Source organism: Arabidopsis thaliana, assembly GCF_000001735.4.
Source record: "Arabidopsis thaliana chromosome 1 sequence".
NCBI classification, from domain to species: domain Eukaryota; kingdom Viridiplantae; phylum Streptophyta; class Magnoliopsida; order Brassicales; family Brassicaceae; genus Arabidopsis; species Arabidopsis thaliana.
The window spans coordinates 4,431,112-4,452,104 of record NC_003070.9 but is presented as its reverse complement, the minus strand read 5'-3'; the positions used below and the strand labels follow the sequence as shown (position 1 = coordinate 4,452,104).

Here is a 20,993-nt window from a genome sequence, read left to right as displayed (position 1 = left end):
ATATTGTCTTTAAGTTTTTTTTTTAAACATAGTAAATTTTAGTAGTTTGAAATAAAATAAAATTATATGGTTTAGTGTTATGTATTCGTAATTTAGTTTTAAAACATGTAATATACAAGTTGCATGTTGATTGTTGACAAATGTTAATCTAGGATTGCAATAATTTTCAAGAAATTTTTGTTCTTATGATATTTCTCAGTAATGACTGTTTTAGGGGATATATCCTTTTTCTTTTCGTGTAACATGCACAAAGTTAAACACTTTATTCGCACATATTTCACTTTTACAAAAGTAATATAAGATCTTATTTCTACATTATTAAAGCTAGCTAGAACATTATAATCAAAATGAATAATTATGGATTTTTAGATAATATATCTTCATCTCTAATATTATAATCAAATTACATACAATTTAAGATCAATTCTATAATTCGAAATACAAAATCAAATGCATTTTCCCCTTTGTCATTTTGTTATTTCTAAAAGTAGCAGAAAAATACAAAAACTATCTATTTGCCTATATTATCATCAAACGCATCAAGAAAAGAAGCAATGTATTCAGTCAGAAATGCTGCAAATCGCTAGCGTTTTGTATTGCATCTTCTTGCTCGCATGGTCCCTGCAGGAGGGGTATTTAAAGAGATGCTGCACTGTGTGTGCAACCAATAAGAGTATCTCATCAACGACCCAAGGTTCGAGCGAGCGTGAAACGTTCCTCTCAAATTCAACAACACTGGACCAGTTCCGAGCTGCAGCTGCAAGTCCTGACTCTGAATCATCTGAATTTGTACCTGACTGCTGACGAGATGGAAGCTTGTGAACATTGACATTCCCTTTGGTACAATGAATGGCTCGATGTGTTCAGTCGCTATGAGTGTGTTGTAGAAGTAGAGCTCGAACATCACGTAGCTGAAGTCCACACTGCTTTTCTTGCTTGGATTTGTGAAGTTTACCACAACCGCGAGATCTCCATTTAGAACATATCCCATGTCCAGATTGGCGGTGTTTAGGGTTGCTGCTGAGATGTCGAAGTATGGTGAGCGTGGACGGTTGGCGAGGTAGACTAAGAGGAGAATGAGACCTGATAAAATTAGGACGATCAGGAGAATTGCACAGCAGATTGTGGCTGGCAATGTCATGGGTTTGGTCCTCTTTGGGCCTTGCTGATAAGCTGGTCGTGTTGGAGCTCTTCTCCATGGAGTTGGTTCAGATCCATAGCCACGGTGTGGAGGTCGTTGCTCCTCAGGGCTCAATTGCAATGGCCTGGCAGAGTTTGGATTATGGCGTGGTGGTAATGGTTCCTCCGGTCTCAGTGGCAAGGGTCTTGAGGAAGGCGATTCATGGATTGTTTCAGGTGGCTCAGTCTGGTGGCGTCCCCGAGTCTTTATTTTCACCCTGGGTGGAGCAACTGAGTGAGCCTGTGGGATCTGGTGATGGTGCGGAGAGTTCCATGAGCTAGAAGGACCACCTTGATGTTGATCCTGCAAGGAAAATTGAACGAAATGAGGGTTGGTTTCATAGTGGTGGTGAGACATTGAAGTACAACTAAAGGAGAAAAGAGTTAAGTGAAAGCAATGAAGAGAGAAAATTTTGAGTGTTTCCAAATGAGAGAGATGATTACTTGGTGAGAAGTTTAAGTAGGATTCTTGTGTTAAAGGAAACTGACACAAGGAAGCAAGTAATCTTTTTTCATATTCAAGCAAGCAAAACTAGAACCATCATCTCTTATTTCTCATCTAAAAGTTTTGAAACAGAAAATGTAAATACTGGGTCCTAATTCTCTCATTTTTTTGGTTAAAGTACCAAGAAAAAGAGAGAGAGAAAGGTAACAACGTACAGGTTCTTCTGATTATGGTTAAGATTAGTAGCCGCTCTGTTTTATAATGTTTGTGTCTTGAACCGGCGGGCCTCTTTCCTTCTTGTCTCGCACTTATAAAGGCTTAGTTCTGCATTAGTACACATGATAAAATATAGTAAAGGGATGTCTGAAGCATAGTGCTGAGAGCCGCTGAAAAAACTCACACAAAAACAATAAAATTGAAAAAAAATCACGATCAATAGGGATCCAGACAAAGCTTGATTTTGTTATTGAATATGTCAGTCTATGAAAATATGCAGAATCATGACAATATTCTGACAAAAGGGAAAAGGTTGGCACGTTCTGAAACAAAGTCCTGCAAAACTAACAATACACTAGTGAGATAACGTCTGAGCTTTTTAAGATGCATATCAGTTACGTCTTAAGCTCTTGGCATATCAAGATCCAAAACCTCATTGGTAGCATACATTCCAACATGATACTTAATCGAGACTGCATCTGACAGTGGAGTTACGTTCTACAAGCGTGGTGCAAAAAAAAAAGTCCTACAAGCGTACCATTGAAGGAGGAATCCATGCTTCTCATATCAAGTATCAATAATCTTGATGTGCCTAAGCATAATAAAGGAAGATCTTTTTCTCAGTCTAATAAGCTGAGTCCTCAGTCTAATATTTCTGAGGACTTGGTTTAAACTGAGTCAATGTAAGAGAGCTGGTTGTCTTGTTCCATAATCTGACCACAAATAATGATCCTTCGGGAGCATATAATGTCGCTGCAACAGGGACAAGGCAGAGTAGAGTTGGTTCACATTCCAAAGATGTAAGGAATATGAAACGAGTAATAAAAGTCAAGATATAGTTGGTCTACATAAACTATACCACGTATTCGTTTATGTAAAAAAGGAAGGAAATTAGTTTAAACCTGATAGGTTTCTTCTTTCTCTCCGAGCAGCAGCAGGCAACAGTAGAGGCTTTAATAGCTCTGTATCAGCATCTCTGTGTCGCCATAATATTGACTATGATGGCATTTTTGCACAGGAGAGGGCAATTTGGACAACTTTAAAAGTCTATCCCCTTATTATGCCTACGCATCAGCACTCATTGAACAGCTAGCCTTGATGAGTGTATCGGACACATCCCTATCAAGCGTGAATCCTTTATCCATCATCTGATCCCAAACCTTGTAGGCTGCTGATAATTTTTTTCCCCGTATGAGTCCTCCGATAATGAACTTGAAAGTTAATTCATCAGGACAACATTCTTTACCTTTCATGTCCTCAAACAATTTTATAGCTTCAGTTACTCTACCAGACCTGCAGAGGCCACTAATAAGGGAGTTGTATGAAATCGCATCCGGTGTAATTTCGTGCTCTATCATGTCATTAAAAACACCATAAGCCTTGTCCACATTTCCGGATTTACACAAATGGTCCAGGATTGTCGTGTAGAAAATGCGATCTGGTGACAGACCTAACTCTGTCATCTGATCAAGAAGCTTCTTTGCAACGCTAGAGTTACCTTCCCTAAGAAAAGCCTTGATAAGACTCGTGTATGTGACCACATTCATTACCATCCCTTTCTGTCTCATCTCCTCAAAGAGCCTGTAAGCCTTCCTCGTGTTTGACGCCCTACAGAATGTTTCGATCAGAGTACTGTACGAAACGACATCACAAAAACCTCTAGGCTCCATCTCCTTTACCATGAAGTTATAGCACTTATCAGGATGACTAACCCTGCAATGCCGCTTAAGCAACTGGTTATAACTATAAGCATCAAGCTGTATCCCGCTTCTTACCATCTCAGCCATCACCCCTTCCGCTCTCTTCAACATATTGTTATCATAATAATAATTCAACAACACATTGTACGTAACAAGATCCGGCTCACACCCAATCTTACTCATATATGATTTTAAAGCTTCTGCCTTTTCTATTCTACCCGCTTTACAAAACCCACTAATCAACGCATTATACACCACTGTACTAAGCTTAACTCGTGCACTTTTGATCTCCTCCGCCACCATCTCATAAGCCAAATCAACTTTCCGAGCATGACATAACCCAACAACAAGTGCTGCACATGCTTTATTATCCGGACTAACCCCGCTACGAATCATTGCATTCCAAATCTCAACAGCATCAGTAACCTTACCAGCTCTAAATAACCCATTAATAAGTATAGTATAAGATACAACATCAGGTTCCCTACCTCTCTGAACCATACAAAAGAACGTCTGAACAGCAAAACCTACCTTATTCTCTCGACACAACAGATCCAAATAGACATTGAACGCCCAGATATCTGGTATGAATCCAAGGGTTTCCATATCACTCAGTAGAGCGTCAATGAGATCAAATTTTTTAACTTTACATAAACCCGAGATAAACCTTGAGTAAGTGAAGGGGATGAGAGAAAAACCCATGGGCTTCATATCCCAATATATTGCCTCAGCAAGCTCAAATCTAGACTCTCTAACCAAAACCCCGATGAAACGATTATAATCGAAGGAGAAAACTCGGTAGCTTGAGTGACGCATTTCATCGAACACCTGAACAGCGTTGTCAATCATACCTGATTTAACGAGGTTAGCTATACGCGAGCGGTATGCAAGGCGTACTGCGCCCAGCGTCTGATGCATATCAGAGCTCGACGCATATGATCATATCACCGTTGCCTCTTCTTTGTTTCAATGCGGCGACATCAGATCGACGACGACGGCTGGTCTTGAGCTTAAGCTAGAGGGAAAAAAAAAAAAAAAGAAGACGAAGGCTCCAACATTAATTAATCTGAGGCTTTCTTGATATGGGCTTAAATGGGCTTTAAATAAGGCCCAATCATATTTTACTAAAACCTCTCTGTGAACGAGAGTGTTAGGTTTGGCTTTCAGTTTCTCCCCTTCTCCTTCTTCTCCGTCTTTGGAGCTCAACAGGGGTTTAAGGATTTTCTCCGAAAGCTCAAAACTTGAGTGAAATTTCTCTCATTTTACTTATCTGAAGTTCGTCTACGATGGAGGAAGAGAAGGTGAGGGTTCGTCTGGTGTTTGAAGACCGACGGATTCTGAGTAAGTATCAAAAGAAGCAAGGTTTAACACGGAGCTGGGTTGTTCTAAATCGTAAATGTCACCGAACTATATCAGAGTTTTCTGATCATATCTTTCACACATTTAGCCTCTGTGAAGCGTGTCCTCATGGCCTCTCTCTATCTGTACGTTATACTTCTTTGTGCCCTAATTTCAGAGAAATCAAATTTGTCAATGTTGACGCCATTAATGCTTACATTATCTTTCGGGCTTTTCAGATGGAAGGTTTCGTTTTGCCACCTTTCGAGTCCAGCTGTGTATTGAAGGATAAAGATATCGTTTGGTTAGTTTCGTCAATCTCTTAAAGCTTTTTCCTTTGAGCTTTACTAAGTATCATTAGTGTTAAATTTTGCGCTTTTTGTGTAGTGTTAAGAAGAAGAAAGAGTCTTTGTTGGAGATTGTTGGGGAAGACAGTGATGAGAATGTTTACAACGCTATTGAGGTTGAGGAAAGGCCTCAGATTCGTCCTGGTGAAATGCTGCTTGCTAATGAGGAATTCCAGAAGGAAACTGGAGGATATGAAAGTGAGTCTGAGGAAGATGAGCTTGAAGAGGAAGCAGAAGAGTTTGTGCCAGAGAAGAAGGCTTCGAAGAAACGTAAAACTTCAAGCAAAAACCAGAGCACCAAGTAGGATCTCTACGAAAACTTATTCTTAGTCACCTAAATGTCTATTTGTTGTTATTCAAGTTTGAAGATAATGTAGGAGGAAGAAGTGTAAGTTAGATACTACTGAAGAATCTCCCGACGAAAGAGAAAACACAGCTGTTGTTAGCAATGTTGTGAAGAAGAAGAAGAAGAAGAAATCATTGGATGTACAAAGTGCTAACAATGATGAACAGAATAACGATAGTACCAAACCCATGACCAAATCAAAGAGGTACGTAGACTTTTGCTTTGTCAAAACTCGCTTGTGAATCTTTAATCCTCTTGAATTATCTCTAACTAGTCATTTTTTCCATTTTCTTGCTTTTGTGATTGCAGGTCATCACAACAAGAAGAGAGCAAAGAGCATAACGATCTGTGCCAACTATCTGCTGAAACTAAAAAGGTTTGAGTTTACTTAGTTGTTGCAAGGAATTAGAATGAACAATATGTGTAGAGTGTAAAATTCCTTGATGTTTGTAGATGCAGGGATTGGCTTTTGTTTCACTTACTCATTTAGCTTCCTATCAGTCCTTCACTCTTCCTTATTTTTATTTTAGACACCTAGCAGAAGTGCCCGACGTAAAAAGGCGAAACGGCAATGGCTGAGAGAGAAAACAAAACTAGAGAAGGAAGAGGTTCTTCATCAAATACTTTAAACTTAAAATGATAAGATTTATGTATGCATCACGTGTTTTAGTGATGTACAGCCTGCGCTTCAACACTTATATCTTCTTTATTGTTACATGATTTGCAGCTTCTACAGACGCAGTTGGTTGTAGCACCCAGCCAAAAACCAGTCATCACTATAGATCACCAAGCAACCAAGGAAAAGCACTGTGAAACTCTTGAAAATCAACAGGCAGAAGAAGTTAGTGATGGTTTCGGGGATGAAGTTGTACCTGTGGAAGTGAGGCCAGGCCACATACGCTTCAAGCCTCTCGGTAAATTATTATGTAAATTTCTCTCTGTATAGCTTTTGTGCGTTTGCAAGGCTCCTCACAGTTTCCCTTATATGCTTATTTTTCAGCTGGAACAGATGAAGCCTCTCTTGATAGTGAACCTCTTGTGGTATGACTTGACCCTATGTTTGTATCCTTAAAGCTTTGCCTAAGCTGAATCTGTAATGATTATGTCTAAATAATATTAGGAAAATGTCTTGTGGAATGGAAACATGACGAAGAAGAAGGGACAGAAATGGGGCACAGAGAAGTCAGGGTTTTCCAAACGATATGCTCAGGATTTTAATGAAGATGCTACGACACAGCCCGCTGAAGCAGAGACACTTGCTAATTGTCCGATTGATTATGAACAGCTTGTGGCTTACACTGGCTCAGTAAAGGTTTGTTTATAGTCTTTACTACCCCCAGCAGGTTGTTTATAGATTCAGCATTTTTAAACTCCTTAACTCCTGGTTTGTTAACTTTACAGAAAGGAGATGTTATTGCATACCGCCTCATTGAGTTAACATCATCTTGGACACCCGAGGTTTCCTCTTTTCGGGTAAAATTTCTGGCTCTCCTTTTAAGCCAAATTCGATCAATCAACGCTTATTCTGAGGAACTTATCCACTTTACAATATACTTCTTTTGATAGGTTGGGAAGATAAGCTACTATGATCCAGACTCCAAGATGGTGACTTTGATGCCTGTTCAAGAATTTCCAATCGAGAAAAAGACAGAAGAGGACGACGATTTCTGTATGCAACCTGATACATCTCTTTATAAAGAAGATGGATCCCTGGAGGTATGCTTCATGGTTTACATTATGTCATACATATCTTATGAACAAGAACATTCTTGTAGTTGTTTGCTTGCTAAGCATCAGAATTCTAATATAAGAAAGACTTTGCTTCTGCAGATAGAATTTTCTGCTCTGCTCGATGTTCGCAGTGTCAAAACTAGCAGCTCAGATTCTGCAGAAGTCGCCAAGTCAGCACTGCCCGAGCCTGACCAGTCAGCTAAAAAGCCAAAGCTAAGCGCAAACAAAGAATTGCAAACCCCTGCAAAAGGTAAATTTTCCATCAATCTTGGATCGACATTGTATTGAAATAGATGGAGTCTTATCTACTTTCATTGGAATATTGCAGAAAATGGAGAAGTGAGCCCTTGGGAAGAACTAAGTGAAGCTTTAAGTGCAAAGAAAGCAGCGTTGTCTCAGGCCAACAATGGGTGGAACAAGAAAGGGAGTTCAAGTGGAGGCTCATGGTCTTACAAGGCACTGCGAGGCAGTGCTATGGGTCCTGTAATGAACTATCTCAGATCTCAGAAAGAGATTTGAGAAACTAGGTCACATCTCTCTAGAAGAAACTCTGCTGCTTTTGTCTTCATTTTGGATATGAAAAACTCAGACAAAGGGTAGAGAAAGCCATTTTGTTTTTGATGCTGTAAACGCACAGTTTAGCTTTCTAAGGTTAAAGGTTTATGTATAGAGAAAAACGATGAATGTGTAATACTCTCTCAAGATCTTTTTGAATTTCACGTTTGAATCCATTCAAAAATCTGAAAAATGAATGTGTTATATATCATATCCATTTATGTCTTCATTTTCTATAATCACCCGATTTAAAGAAATGGATGCAATGTATATGTTTTGAAGTTGGTGGGAAAAACAAAGATAAATAATTTGATAAGAATTGGCTAAAAACAAAGACTCATGACCGTTCGTTTCCTGTACAAGTCAACCGTCACTTGCTAACACGTCGCGTGAACCACAACGGCACAACGTTCAAGCCATTAACTTCCTCGTAAAACTGATTTCTACGTGTACCACACGCTCCAATACGTCGCGTATTGCTATCTCTCTTTCTCCGTCCATTGCTCCTCCGTTCCGAAACCTACAAACAAACCAGCTTCACAAGGAAATAAATCGATTTTTACATATAAAAAATTTCATCTTTAGGCGACGACGAGAGAATCTTTAGATTCGATTTCTCACTCGGAGCTACTTTGAATTGGAATCTTTAGATTCGTCACTCTCAATTTCTGTCCTGCGTTTTTCAGATCTGGGGGAATCTCCGAATTTGGAATTGGAAAATTCACAGATGTCGAAACCTTGGGGTGGAATCGGCGCATGGGCTGATGAGGCTGAGCGTGCCGATGAAGAGCAAGCTGCTGAAGCTACAGCCACGGCGGCAGATTCACAGAGTTTCCCGAGTCTGAAAGAGGCTGCGACTGCTAAGTCTTCTAAGAAGAAGAAGAAGATGACTTTATCGGAGTTTACCAAAGGAGCATACACTGCTCCGAGTTCTGCTGGATTGACGAGAGAGCAGATGCTTCAGCTACCTACTGGTCCAAGACAACGTTCTGAGGATGAAATGCAACCTGGTCGTCTCGGTGGTGGATTCTCTTCTTATGGTGGAGGAAGGTCTAGTGGACCTCCGGGAAGAATGTCACGAGATCGAGAGGATTCTGATGGGTCTTGGGGCGGTGGTGGTGGTGGGAGGAGATCTTATGGTGGATTTGATGATGATCAGAGGGGATCTAATTCTAGGGTTTCTGATTTCCCACAAGTTTCTAGGGCTGATGAGGATGATGATTGGGGAAAAGGAAAGAAATCGCTTCCTTCGTTTGATCAAGGACGTCAAGGTAGTCGTTATGGTGGTGGGGGAGGTAGTTTTGGTGGAGGAGGAGGAGGTGGTGCTGGCAGTTATGGCGGCGGTGGTGCTGGTGCTGGTAGTGGAGGTGGAGGTGGATTCTCTAAAGCTGATGAGGTTGATAATTGGGCAGCGGGTAAAGCAAAATCATCTACGTTTGGGTCGGGTTTCCGTGAATCCGGACCAGAGCCTGACCGATGGGCTCGAGGAGTCCTTCCTTCTGGTGGTGGGGTTCAGGAAGAGCGACGTCGTCTTGTATTTGAACCACGAAAGGCTGATACAGAAGTGAGTGAAACTCCAACTGCTGTGAAGACGAGTAAGCCGAGTCCATTTGGAGCAGCTAGACCGAGAGAGCAAGTTTTGGCGGAGAAAGGATTGGACTGGAAGAAACTTGACTCGGATATTGAGGCCAAGAAGGGACAAACAAGCAGACCATCAAGCGCGCAATCGAGCAGACCATCAAGTGCTCAATCTAACAGGTCTGAGAGTTCAGCATTGAACAATGTGGAGAATGTGGTGAAACCGAGACCAAAGGTGAATCCTTTTGGTGATGCAAAACCTCGGGAAGTATTGCTGGAGGAACAAGGGAAAGATTGGCGCAAGATTGATTCTGAACTCGAGCATCGCAGGGTTGACAGGTCCTTATTCATTTGGATTTTCTTTCTTTTCTCTGAGCAATGTGAATTTCCGTCAATTCTATGTTGCTGCCATGGGTTGAATGTTAATTATGTCTCAAATAATCCGCTGTTCAACATACTGAATCAGAAAAGTTTGATCTTTTAAGTGATATGAACTGGTGAACCATTAGAGGATAGTAAATTATATTCAAAGTAATAGCTTTAGGTAATTTTGCCACTTCGGCTTATTATTTCAAATTCAAAATGGAAACTAATTGAATGATTTATCTACTTAAGTTTTAGTGTATTCGTGGTTTTCTTTTGATGACATGTTGAATGAATGTCTTCTTAAGCATCTCGGCATCAGACTTTTATCTGAAAGTTGCTTCATTACCAAATATATGCATTGCCCATTTCTTTGGCAGATTGATTGATCTTTGTTCTCTCAACTGTGCTCTTTTTGAACTTATTTTGTTCCTATATCTTTTTTATTCAGCCTCCTTGGCATTTATAGAATTGCATAACATGTAACATGTAACTTGTAAGACAGCTCTTGCATTTTTTGGTATCTCATGCTGTCACATTCGTCTGAGTTTTGTGTCTTCTTTTGTTAACTCTTTTGTGAGCTCTGTGATGCCTTGTTGGTAGATAAATAACTTCTCTGTGATTATGGTGATGACTTTCTAGATCATCTCTTGATTAGCTATGGTCTCACTTTTCATCTCGGTCTCTTGAAACACAAAAATTTCAGGCCTGAAACAGAGGGAGAGAGGATGTTGAAGGAAGAGATTGAAGAACTACGGAAGAAACTCGAGAAGGAGGCAGCCATTGCACCTGAGAGCAAGGAATCTCAACAGGAATCCGACAGTAATCACCAAAATCTACCGGATCTCATACGTGAGAAAGAAAAGAACCTAGACTTACTGATCCGTGAGCTGGACGACAAAGTCAGGTTCAGGCCACGAGCAGTTGAGAGGCCTGGATCCAGTGCAAGCAGAGGCGGTTCCTATTCAGAAAGACCACATTCACGGGCTGGATCAATCGATGAGTCTAGGAGTGTTGAATCCATGGAAAGACCTAGATCACATGGCACAGGCGATAATTGGCCAAGACCAGTAGATGATCGAAGAAACTTCCAAGGAAGCAAGGAACGTGGATTCTTCAACAACAGAAACTTCGACAGGTTAGCCTTTTACATCTGATTCAATCCCATTCCAAGGAACAGACTTACAATATACTCGCATTCAATAGCTTCCTTCCTACTTATCTGGGGTTGACATGAACCCAAAAGTTAGTATAAAGATCCAAACTTGGGTCATTCCTTATAATGTTTGCTTCTGTGTATCAAGATCTTGAGATGCGAGTAAACTGACATTTCAGATTTTCGGGTTTCACAGGTCATCGTCAGCAAGGGAAGGATGGTAAAAAAGGAAAGGAAGGATGAATGTGGAATGAGATTGGAGTTTGGCTGACACACCATTCTCAGATTTTGAAGAAGACAGATAAGAGAGAAGCTTCAATAACATTAATAAGAAAAATTCATCTCCTTTTTTAAAAAACCTAATTAGGGGTTTTTTCTTTTTTTGTTTTTACTGGTTCATCTTCGGTATTGAAGCCTAATGGTTTCTTCTTCTACTTGTTTTTTTGGTCATTTGCTCGTGAAACGGCAGAGCACAAGACTTGTGACAATTGATGTGTCTTCAGAATTTTTGGAGACAGAGACTCTGTTCTGTTCCTTCTTCTCTGTTTAAACATTCTATTTACCACTACTGTTTCTAATTGTGTCTTATTGTCATCTTCTATTTCAAATTTGTGTAGCTTTGTTTTATAGTCAAGGGCTTGTGTCATTTTGGTTAAAGTGAGATTTCACATTTTTTGATTCGTTGCACATAACGTGACGACAATGTTGAGCAATGAAGAAGACTTGGAAGGTAAAGACCATTGTTCCAGACCAGAAAGGTTTAGCCATGGATTCACGCAGTACAGCTTGGAAAGGCTATATATCTACTTATTCTCCTTGTTCCAGATCAAATTTGAAGGTAAGGATATAGTGTAAAAAAGAATGCGACTTCACTGGGGATCGAACCCAGAATCTCTGGTTTCGTAGACCAGCGCCTTATCCATTGGGCCATGAAGTCGTTTTGTTCTTTTTCCTCAAAGTTATTATATCACATACAACAATATTGTAACTTCCAAAGAGAACATATTTGGCCATTATATTCACTACCATTATTAAAAAAACACATTCTTGTTTCGGATTTTGGACATTACACCGATGAGATCTTGTGTCGAGGATGAGGATGTTAGGATTCTACAATAGGAGTATGAAGCGATTAATACTAATACAATATATAAAATAGGATGAGTTAACTTATTGTCAATTAGTTTTACGTTAGATGCTCATGATTCCTAACATAGGAGAGGTTGTAACATTTCTCATAGACGAGTGTTTTCACTGAAAACTCAGAAGCCAAAATATATCTCTTGGTCAATGTAAGCCAAAATGTGTTTCTTTTATAACTGCAAATGCAACCCTAGATCATTGGACATTGGATCATGAGCGTTTAAAACCCTAGATCATTGGATCATGAGCCCAAGAATTACAGCCTTAAGATCATTTACCACGTGGAAGATCAACGACTTTAGTAAGCCAAAGCTTTAGACTTTAGTGTCTTCACAAGCCAAGGCTTTAGTACCTTCACAAGCCAAGTCAAAAAGTCAACTTTCTCTTGACCTACATAACCCGTAAGTCGCGTCACATGGGATCAATTCAAAAACACACTTCGCTGTTCTTTTCTCTCCTTTTGAATCCTAAAGAGATCTTTTTTATTTTTACTCATCCTCTCTGTTTTCCTTCTTAATTACTTAATTCATTAACCCGCCAGGCAAAAGAAAAAAAAAAATCTCAGTCAAGTTCGTCCGAAAGTTTTCAACGACGACGGCTTTTTAGAGATTTGATTCGTTTCACTCTTCTGGGTATTGATTTTCTTCCTTAAATTTGCATCCTTTTTAACGTTTATCCAACGATCTTGCTCCGTTACTGAAACTCTGTTTCTCCGTTGCTTCTCTCGTCTCATTTATTGTTCGTAACGTGATTTTACTACTTCTGTTACTCGAGTAGAGATTACCCTTCTTATGTCCGAATCTGATTCGTCGTCTTTAAGCTTTGTCTTCTCCCAATTAGCTCAAAGTTCGTAACTTTGTTTACTTGCCAGTAAGTAACAACGTTTACTTTTCAAAGTAAATCTCTAATTCATGAAGTGGATCTGCTTTTAGTTGTATCTTTAGGATTTTGGAATTTTTAATCGTTAGCTTTCAATTTGATTTGCTAATGAATCGCATCAGATTTCGATCTCAGGAGGTGTAAACAATGTTTTCTGTCTTAGTTAGGAAGCAACTGTTACAGAGTTATCTCAAATTTTCCATTTTTGGTGATGTCTTCTCTTTTTTAGCATTAAGCTAATATTCCCAGCTCAATTGTTTTATAGTTTTCTTCTCACTAACTTGTAAATCTCTACTTGCATTCATTTGTGTACTGGATCTGAATCTAAAGATTGCATTTTTATTCTTGTTCATTGGTGATGCAGATAAGAAATTTCCAGAGACTGAAGTTTCCATTGAATGTATTGTTCTTGGAGAACTTAACCGGATTCAGGACATGGCTAACCGAACAGACAACTCGAATCGCTGGTTAGATTCACCAATATCCTGAGCTCATTGCTTGATTCATGTGTTAAGATGATCACATTAGAAAAATGAACTTGTATGTTACTTCCTTTTGTTTTGCAGTTCGAATGGTAAAAAGCCAAATGATGGAATGAGACTCATTATAGCGACATTCGTAGGAATAGTTGTCGGTTTCTTCTTGGGGATATCTTTCCCTACACTATCACTAACAAAAGTGAGCTATATCTTTAGCTTTTTGTTAATATTTTATGCTCTCATGACTTTATGCTTAATGTGTTGTTTCATGTGGCCAACTTGTAAACTTTCAGCTAAATTTTCCCTCTGGCATTCTTCCCTCTGTTGATATTACTTACGTAGAAGATGAGACACCAGAAACATCGAGTGAAACGCTTTTGCATACATGGTCATCTAGGGGTCCGTTACATGGGGCTAATTCAAGTGATGCACCGCATTGGAAGGCATATTTCTTTCTCTTTGATATTATAGTGTAGTGAAAAGATCTTGTATACTAATTTTGATGAGGCTTATGCAGATTTGGGTTCCATCGAATCCCCGAGGTGCAGAGATGCTGACTCCTGGTATCATTGCACCTGAATCAGATTACTACTTACGCAGACTTTGGGGATTACCTGAGGAGGTAATCTAATGTTTGACCCTTAAGTATCTCCTCTTAAGAATCTTTCATCTTTTGGATTAAAATCTCATCTTTCCAGCAGCATTAAATTGTCTGATCGTGGGTTTGTTCTCATGTCTTGCTTCTTTAGGATGTTCCTGTGAAGCCAAAGTATCTCATTGCGTTTACTGTCGGTTTTGGTCAGAAAGTGAACGTTGATGCTTGTGTCAAGAAGGTAAAAGCTGATGCAGGCTCTCCTTTCTTTCTGCAAAAAGCTTAAGAGTCTTTCTTATTTTTTTCCACAGTTTTCAAAAGATTTTACAATTGTTCTATTCCACTACGACGGACGAACCACAGAATGGGAAGAATTAGAATGGTCCAAACGCGCAATACACGTGAGCGTGCCAAAGCAAACCAAATGGTAAACATAACTTTACTTTGCTCTAGCTACTCCAATCTTCCTGAGGCTAGCTTGTTTAACCATTAACTCTCTCTGGTTATTGTATATATATTTTAAGGTGGTATGCTAAAAGGTTTCTGCATCCTGACATTGTGGCACCTTATGACTATGTATTCATCTGGGATGAAGACCTCGGCCTTGAAAACTTCGATGTAGAAGAGTGCGTCTTCTTACTCATTCTAACAAAACGTTTTTAAATCGCCGCACGAATCCTAGTCCAGAAAATGTGAATATGTGCTTCTCTCTCTTCTGCAGGTACATCAGGCTTATAAAGAAACACGGTCTAGAGATATCGCAGCCTGCTGTTGAGTCTAAGAAAAAGATCACATGGGAGATAACAAAGAGAAAAACCAAAGGAGAAGTTCACAAGTAAGTAACTTTACAAATTCCAAACATCAAAAGGAGAAAACTTTAAGGAACTAATCATTTTCTGTCTGCAAAATCTAATCACCAGAGATGCGAAGGAGAAACCAGGTCGATGCAATGACCCTCACTTGCCTCCCTGTGCAGCGTACGTAGTCTCAAATGTTCATTACAAAAACATAGATCTATACAGTACTCTTGATTCCATGTAATATTCTTACAGGTTTATAGAGATTATGGCTCCAGTATTCTCAAGAGATGCATGGCGTTGCGTGTGGCATATGATTCAGAACGATTTGGTTCACGGTTGGGGTCTTGATTTCGCACTCCGTAAATGCGTTGAGGTTAATCATTTTGCCTACATACCTTGACTCTTAAATACACTGGACATGTGTTTGGTAAGTTATCTACTAAAAAGTTTCCTAATAAAACAAACAGCCTGCACATGAGAAGATAGGAGTTGTGGATTCTCAATGGATCATACATCAATCTCTTCCTTCTTTAGGCAGCCAGGTTCTTGACAATACCTTCTCAATTTCAGTACAAGTATTCTGTTTTGTTCATATATTGATTCAGATTTTTTGGTTTTCTTTTTACCAGGGAGAGGCACAAGACGGTAAAGCAGGGTGGCAAGGGGTAAGAAGTTTGAAACATAAGTTTGTAACAGAGAATTTTGCGGTTACTTGTTAACTAATTGATGATGGTTATATGGTTTTGTTGCAAAGGTGAGAGACAGATGTAAACGGGAATGGACAATGTTCCAAAGCCGAATGGCTAGTTCCGAGAAGCAGTATCTCAAGGAAATCGCAAACTCAACGATTCATTAGCTGAAGAAACTAAACAAATAGAAAGACAAGTGAAGGATTATACAATGACATGGTAGAGTCCAGAAATGTTTACGAGTGTTCATACGATGATTATGCAAATCCAAGTTATATTGTTCATATGATAACTAAGCAACTATACACAGGACACAATTTTTTACAGAAACTATTAGAGATCATTTTTGTCGTTTTTTGTGTTCTTGACCGTCGTTACTTCATTTCTCTCAATGTCTTTGTTTCAATATCTGGAAATGAATACTGTTACTTATCTAATTGATGAATACTATTTGCTAAATTAGTGTTCCCTTTTCCATGAAGAGTACTTACAATTTTTGGAAATTTCTCATTTACTCATTAACAAGGAAGCTTTATATATGAGAACAATTCTCTTAATAACGAATACATGAAAAACAACAATCCTCGTATACTTAACAAACCCACTGAAATCAAGAGAGAAAGAGATGTACAAAAAAGGGTAAGTAAAGAGTGTCTTGATGCAAAACTTCCCTAAAGGGGAAACTCAGAAGAATAGAAACTCATGTTTGATGATGCACAGTCACAGAGAATGAAGGTTTTCATGCCTGATGCGAAATCAGAATCCTGAAGAAACAAAGAGGTCTATCTATATACAATAATCTTTCACCCTTTAATAATCCTCTCGAAGTGCCTGATGAAAAACTCTGCAGCATTCACCGACACCGATACGCCTCAGACAAAATTGCAGAGATTATATATCAGTTGTGTAAGTGTTATTAGTCCCGAGGAGGATTCAAGCCAGCCTTTGTTTCCTCTCAATGTAGAGGTCTTAAGATGAATGAGAAGTAAGACTCTATGTGGTGAAGATTCGAACGATCATTCGCTTTCTCTTATGCAATTTCCCGGCAAGAGAAATCTGTACTTATCCGCGTTTTCCAGGAGATACGAAGGAAGATGAACAGCTGAGAAAGAATGCGGGATTGGACCCATTTTTCCTATTATCTCCTTGAAGGTATACTCTTCAGGGAGCATATCGAAAAGATCAGCTCCTTTGCATATAACTCTTTGAACTCTCTTAGGATTCAAGAAATGACCAAACCTCACTCTGTCATTATGGCTATAAGCTTTCATCTTGAATATAAACTCACTGATTCGTCGGAAGCAAAAGCTACAATGCCATCCTGCATCCGCCAAGATTTCATCAGACTGTCGATAATGAGCATACCGTGTCTTACCCGTCTCATATCTGTGGATGGAAGCTCTCCAGCTTTTGTTATCAACAAGGAATTCAAACGAGTAAAGATAGTTCTTGAGGCGCAGATGAAGTATCTTCGGGATCTCATCGCACCATCTCAAAAGGTTAATGGTGTGTCTACTTGGAATCTCATCGACATCAGACATTAACAACAAGTCATCATCAGTAATCCCAGCGATTCTCAGAAGCTGATCAAGAGCTACCCGCTGATACGCCTCTTCGTAAAACGGATTCTGCCCTTTGACAAATCTTCCACCAACAGTACCATAAGTCAAGCGTGACTCAATAAACTTGAACTCATCTCGGTGAGCAGCAAAGACAAGAGGCTTAGGCAAGCCAGTGAACGTCGTGTTTGATTCAAGGAGGACAAACTGAGTGATGTAAGGAAACAATTCTCTCCAACGAACAGCGAGGATATCAAGCTCGTTACTGAACAAAACCGCATCATAAACTCGTCTAGGGTAGTCTCGAACACCCCAGCCATGGAGTTTACAAAGAGTCTCCATAGAAGCGTTCTCGTGGTAGTAATGAGGAATGTCATGAAAAGGTTTAGGTGGTGATTCCCATAAAGGCCGGAGAAAGTAAGAAATCTTCTGACCGTGGACATAGCCAGCGAGTACACATGTGGGAACAATCACTAATAAGAAGATATAAGTCTTCATATCAACACCACGAAGAGCACAACAAAGTCTAGAAAAGCTGAAGAATCTTCCAGGTTCCTGCCAGATAGAGAATAAACAATATGTTAAACATGAGAACATTAACACAACAGATGCAGAGCTAAAAAAAAGTAACCTTTGAACGATTTGAATGAGAAATTCTCAAATCTGAACTAAAAAAATCTAAACTCAGATCCAAGTCTTAAAAACTGAAGAAAAAGAGATTAAAGCTTTAGAATTGGAGAATTAAGAATCGGTGAACAGTGGTGCTAACAACAAATGCAAGTTCATGCGTGCAATCGAATAAATGGGTCGATCTTAAATTATCAAATTCGAGTGAAAGTTTTTCAATTTAAGAGGAGATGAAGTAAGATCTCGTTTTTGCACATGAATGTAGTTTCTTCGTTATCTTCTAAGACACAGAACAAAAGCACACAAAAAGGCAGATCGGAGGAACAAACCTGACTACAAACACCGCCGCAGATATCATCAGTCTTCTTAGAACAGTAATGCCCACCAGCTTCTCCCATCATCCACCACATCCCAAACTCAGATCCACCGATTACCAAAATGCCAACCACCTTTTCAAATTCAAAAACTCGCTTCTTTTCGGCGACGATAAGTCCAAAATATCCGTCGCCTATCTCCGACGACGCTCTTTTATCCCGGAAAATCAGACAAAATTCAAATCACTCACACTCCTCAAACTCAGCTTAACAAAAACAGAAACTACCAAAAAGAAGAGCAAACAAAAAAAAAAACGTTTTCAGAGAGAAGAAACAAATAAATTTGAATCAGAAGAAGGAAAAAAAAACGAATGAGTAAGAGAGAAAGAGGAAGAAAGAAAAGGCTGTGTCCTCTCTGGAAATGGGTGGCACTACGCGATTAAGAAAAGAGAGGGCCAATTTCACAAATTCTTAATAAAATCATCAATTTCTCTGCATTCTCTTAAATTTACGTATTTACCCTTATCTTACTCCACTCTAAGGAAGCAGCGTTTAGGGATAATATAGTCATTTAAGAAGCAGCATAACGGTTTACTCGGGCCCCACCACGAGTCTCTCGGACCTGACTCAACGCCTCTGTTTTATTTGTGTCGTGTAAATGACTTCATTACTAAGCTTGTGACACGTGGTCATCTAAAATATCTCCTTTGTAATTGGGCTTACTTTTAACACTCATCATGGCCCATTTAGACATCCTTAAAAGGTCAACGGAAAGAATCATATTCTTCTTTCTTCTAGGGAATTATTACTATGATTAAAATGTTTAGGATACAGAGCATCATTTCATGTGTAACAATGTATCAACAATCCTTATCAAATTATTTAATTTTAATGAGACAAAATGATTCAATGATTGTAAATCTTTTAAACAAAAGCCAGTGGATCATCATCGTGACTTGTGTTGGATAGGTCGGCGAGATACATTGACTATAAGGCCGTTTACTTATGATTGAGATATAAAACTCTTACTTGGACAAATAAGATAAGTGTTTGTCTACTTGTACGATTTTTTCCACTCTTGATAGTGAATTGAGTATGTTAGTTTCTTTCTCTGTTTATGATTGCTTAAATAGTTAAATGTAAGATATCACCCGGTAAGGAAAATTTGATTTTTCAATTTCAATAAGAATAAATTATTGGGTTATACGTATGGATGAATGATGATAATATTTTGATCGGAATTATGAGAACGAGTGGAGTATGTGTGTGTACATGAAAACGACGACTTGGAGGCTTTTTGAGAAAAGATAAACTACACGTTTTGTAATTCGATTTGATTTCTAACATTTTTTACATAACATAAAGTAAACAACGATGCGTGATAAAAATATCCTAATGTTGTATTGCATACGTTAACGTGTGACGCTGTGTTGGATTAGTCGGCGTTGACTTGATTTTTTAAGGTCTCCCACTAATATATTATGAGGTTTTCAATGTCTGAAACGTCACAAGCCCCACTTTATCATTTGAGTGGTCTCAAAAGCTTTTAAATCACCATTCACAAAAGTATATTTTGGGAAGATTAAAGAAGAGAAGAAATACAAGGTAAACTTAAATTTTGTTAAGAAATGCACTGCACTTTCATACATCGAGTTTAACAACAATACTCTGTAGTAATCAACCACTAAATATTCAGGATCATAGATGATAATAAAGTTATGTCACAGCAATTAGCAGACGTAGATAATAATGTGTGGAGTTGTGGAAAAGAGCAATTCAAGTGAAGTACATAAACCAAGAATACAAACTTTCCACTTCTCAGATGTAAATCTCATAATGGGCCTGATTAAAAACTGGGCCTAACTTTTTGCGCCCATGTCTACTACTGTATGGAGAGAAATTTTGCTATTACTAAGCTTGGAGTTCGAATAGAGTTCAACAATTGAAGTTCCGTGCTTTCGCTGTGTTGAAATTGACAATGCAATAGATGCTTTCATCCATTTATTTATTTAACTAGAATCATACGATCAGAGTTTTTTTTGAGCGAATCGGATTTTTGATGTGGAATATTTTTACAAGGTATATATATCAAAAAATAGAAAAGGAACAATATGGTTTTGACAATTGCCTAATGAATATTAACTTTATGTTTCTACAAGACTACAAATACCCCTAAACCCCTAGCCTTGAGCCTTCATCTTGAAACAATTTGACATTCACCCTGTTAATAATGTATCCCCTATTATGATTTCACTTTAATTCGTTGAGATTTCTAAAGTTAGCATCCAACAGGAATATCTAAGTTGTCTACTTATATGAGACAGTAGATTAAATTACAAACATATGATTAGTGTGTGCGTACGTGTTCATTTTCTTTGGTACCATTTTTGTGGTTTTCAATTTTCGTATACTACTAATTTCATCGACGGATATACATGTTACATCAACGCAATAACCACGAAACATACGGAATTGCGAACATGAGTAGTGGGTACAGTTGATACAAAAAAAAACGCAATTTTTTTTTTGTATTTCATCATATATTCGCAATGAATTAAACTCATTCTGCATATATTTTAGTTTTAGTTTTTTTGAAAAAGCATATATTTTAGTTTTTTTTTTTTGGTCAAAGCATATATTTTAGTTTATTTCTGCAAATTCAGTACTTATTAATCAACATGTGAAAAAATCAGTACTTATTACTAATTTTTTTGACATCAATCAATATTAAAGTTCTTGACCTTTGTTATTTAGTAGTTCAGCTTTTCCTTTGGTGATAGAATGAAGAGAGCACGAAAAGTTGGAGAAGACAGAGACAAACACTGCCTTTTGTACGAACGTTAGTCCACTTTTCAGACTACAAACAAATAAATGTAAGGATATCACTTTTTCATCTGCAGATTCACTTTTAATAGGTCGATACCAACATTGCTGAACAAAGGAATTTTCCTATTTTA

General features: G+C 38.5%; 6 protein-coding genes and 1 non-coding gene across 14 annotated transcripts; 3 read left to right on the top strand and 4 right to left on the bottom strand.

Annotated features, from left to right (window-relative positions):
- Positions 1 to 362: 362 nt before the first annotated feature.
- On the bottom strand, positions 363 to 2,392 carry AT1G13050 (proline-rich receptor-like kinase). Of its 3 annotated transcripts, NM_001332060.1 has the most exons (3): positions 2,379 to 2,392; positions 1,840 to 1,948; positions 363 to 1,483 (listed from the first exon to the last, which is right to left on the bottom strand). In NM_001332060.1, the coding sequence occupies exon 3, from the start codon at positions 1,139 to 1,141 to the stop codon at positions 584 to 586; it is 558 nt and encodes a 185-aa protein (NP_001318991.1). In that variant the 5' UTR covers positions 1,142 to 1,483; positions 1,840 to 1,948; positions 2,379 to 2,392; the 3' UTR covers positions 363 to 583. The 3 variants fall into 3 exon arrangements, with proteins under 3 accessions (NP_001318991.1, NP_001154332.1, NP_172764.1); NM_001160860.2 differs by lacking the exon at positions 2,379 to 2,392 and having other exon boundaries at positions 1,840 to 1,935; NM_101175.5 differs by lacking the exons at positions 1,840 to 1,948; positions 2,379 to 2,392 and having other exon boundaries at positions 363 to 1,838.
- AT1G13040 (Pentatricopeptide repeat (PPR-like) superfamily protein) lies at positions 2,104 to 4,556 on the bottom strand (the record flags this gene model as incomplete). 2 transcript variants are annotated; one of them, NM_001332059.1, is made up of 2 exons in its annotated part: positions 2,743 to 4,468; positions 2,104 to 2,593 (listed from the first exon to the last, which is right to left on the bottom strand). In NM_001332059.1, the coding sequence occupies exon 1, from the start codon at positions 4,456 to 4,458 to the stop codon at positions 2,905 to 2,907; it is 1,554 nt and encodes a 517-aa protein (NP_001323253.1). In that variant the 5' UTR covers positions 4,459 to 4,468. The 2 variants fall into 2 exon arrangements, with proteins under 2 accessions (NP_001323253.1, NP_172763.1); NM_101174.2 differs by lacking the exon at positions 2,104 to 2,593 and having other exon boundaries at positions 2,905 to 4,556.
- A 136-nt stretch (positions 4,557 to 4,692) lies between these two features.
- AT1G13030 (sphere organelles protein-like protein) lies at positions 4,693 to 8,062 on the top strand. The gene is made up of 13 exons (NM_101173.5): positions 4,693 to 5,024; positions 5,118 to 5,182; positions 5,266 to 5,526; positions 5,603 to 5,776; positions 5,881 to 5,947; positions 6,102 to 6,179; positions 6,299 to 6,485; positions 6,572 to 6,612; positions 6,692 to 6,883; positions 6,973 to 7,044; positions 7,138 to 7,287; positions 7,402 to 7,552; positions 7,631 to 8,062. The coding sequence occupies exons 1-13, from the start codon at positions 4,827 to 4,829 to the stop codon at positions 7,819 to 7,821; spliced, it is 1,827 nt and encodes a 608-aa protein (NP_172762.2). The 5' UTR covers positions 4,693 to 4,826; the 3' UTR covers positions 7,822 to 8,062.
- Positions 8,063 to 8,150: 88 nt separating this feature from the next.
- On the top strand, positions 8,151 to 11,701 carry EIF4B2 (eukaryotic initiation factor 4B2). The gene is made up of 3 exons (NM_101172.3): positions 8,151 to 9,774; positions 10,505 to 10,936; positions 11,151 to 11,701. The coding sequence occupies exons 1-3, from the start codon at positions 8,585 to 8,587 to the stop codon at positions 11,176 to 11,178; spliced, it is 1,650 nt and encodes a 549-aa protein (NP_172761.1). The 5' UTR covers positions 8,151 to 8,584; the 3' UTR covers positions 11,179 to 11,701.
- Positions 11,702 to 11,818: 117 nt separating this feature from the next.
- On the bottom strand, positions 11,819 to 11,891 carry AT1G13010. Its single transcript has one exon. It is a non-coding gene; the product is annotated as a tRNA-Arg (tRNA).
- Positions 11,892 to 12,465: 574 nt separating this feature from the next.
- AT1G13000 (transmembrane protein, putative (DUF707)) lies at positions 12,466 to 16,004 on the top strand. 5 transcript variants are annotated; one of them, NM_001332058.1, is made up of 15 exons: positions 12,545 to 12,729; positions 12,875 to 12,967; positions 13,341 to 13,443; positions 13,543 to 13,654; positions 13,749 to 13,898; positions 13,973 to 14,077; positions 14,205 to 14,288; positions 14,359 to 14,474; positions 14,572 to 14,673; positions 14,769 to 14,882; positions 14,968 to 15,024; positions 15,100 to 15,220; positions 15,315 to 15,389; positions 15,477 to 15,512; positions 15,602 to 16,000. In NM_001332058.1, the coding sequence occupies exons 3-15, from the start codon at positions 13,412 to 13,414 to the stop codon at positions 15,701 to 15,703; spliced, it is 1,206 nt and encodes a 401-aa protein (NP_001323027.1). In that variant the 5' UTR covers positions 12,545 to 12,729; positions 12,875 to 12,967; positions 13,341 to 13,411; the 3' UTR covers positions 15,704 to 16,000. The 5 variants fall into 5 exon arrangements, with proteins under 5 accessions (NP_001031034.1, NP_172760.2, NP_001323028.1 ...); NM_001035957.3 differs by lacking the exon at positions 12,875 to 12,967 and having other exon boundaries at positions 12,466 to 12,729; positions 15,602 to 16,004; NM_101171.4 differs by having other exon boundaries at positions 12,466 to 12,967; positions 15,602 to 16,004.
- Positions 16,003 to 18,500, bottom strand: AT1G12990 (beta-1,4-N-acetylglucosaminyltransferase family protein). Its single transcript, NM_101170.4, has 2 exons — positions 18,052 to 18,500; positions 16,003 to 17,650 (listed from the first exon to the last, which is right to left on the bottom strand). The coding sequence occupies exons 1-2, from the start codon at positions 18,130 to 18,132 to the stop codon at positions 16,553 to 16,555; spliced, it is 1,179 nt and encodes a 392-aa protein (NP_172759.2). The 5' UTR covers positions 18,133 to 18,500; the 3' UTR covers positions 16,003 to 16,552.
- Positions 18,501 to 20,993: the final 2,493 nt, after the last annotated feature.

Bases quoted from the DNA above. Each gene is read 5' to 3' on its own strand.
- AT1G13050 (NM_101175.5), bottom strand. From the start codon at position 1,537: ATGTCTCACCACCACTATGAAACCAACCCTCATTTCGTTCAATTTTCC.
- AT1G13030 (NM_101173.5), top strand. From the start codon at position 4,827: ATGGAGGAAGAGAAGGTGAGGGTTCGTCTGGTGTTTGAAGACCGACGG. The intron at 5,777-5,880 runs GTACGTAGACTT...TTGTGATTGCAG, and splicing joins CCCATGACCAAATCAAAGAG to GTCATCACAACAAGAAGAGA. The intron at 6,180-6,298 runs GTTCTTCATCAA...CATGATTTGCAG, and splicing joins CAAAACTAGAGAAGGAAGAG to CTTCTACAGACGCAGTTGGT.
- EIF4B2 (NM_101172.3), top strand. From the start codon at position 8,585: ATGTCGAAACCTTGGGGTGGAATCGGCGCATGGGCTGATGAGGCTGAG. The intron at 9,775-10,504 runs GTCCTTATTCAT...CAAAAATTTCAG, and splicing joins GAGCATCGCAGGGTTGACAG to GCCTGAAACAGAGGGAGAGA. The intron at 10,937-11,150 runs GTTAGCCTTTTA...CGGGTTTCACAG, and splicing joins AACAACAGAAACTTCGACAG to GTCATCGTCAGCAAGGGAAG.
- AT1G13000 (NM_001035957.3), top strand. From the start codon at position 13,412: ATGGCTAACCGAACAGACAACTCGAATCGCTG. The intron at 13,899-13,972 runs GCATATTTCTTT...AGGCTTATGCAG, and splicing joins GTGATGCACCGCATTGGAAG to ATTTGGGTTCCATCGAATCC. The intron at 15,513-15,601 runs GTAAGAAGTTTG...TTTGTTGCAAAG, and splicing joins GTAAAGCAGGGTGGCAAGGG to GTGAGAGACAGATGTAAACG.
- AT1G12990 (NM_101170.4), bottom strand. From the start codon at position 18,132: ATGTGGTGGATGATGGGAGAAGCTGGTGGGCATTACTGTTCTAAGAAG. The intron at 17,651-18,051 runs GTTTGTTCCTCC...TCTATCTGGCAG, and splicing joins GCGGCGGTGTTTGTAGTCAG to GAACCTGGAAGATTCTTCAG.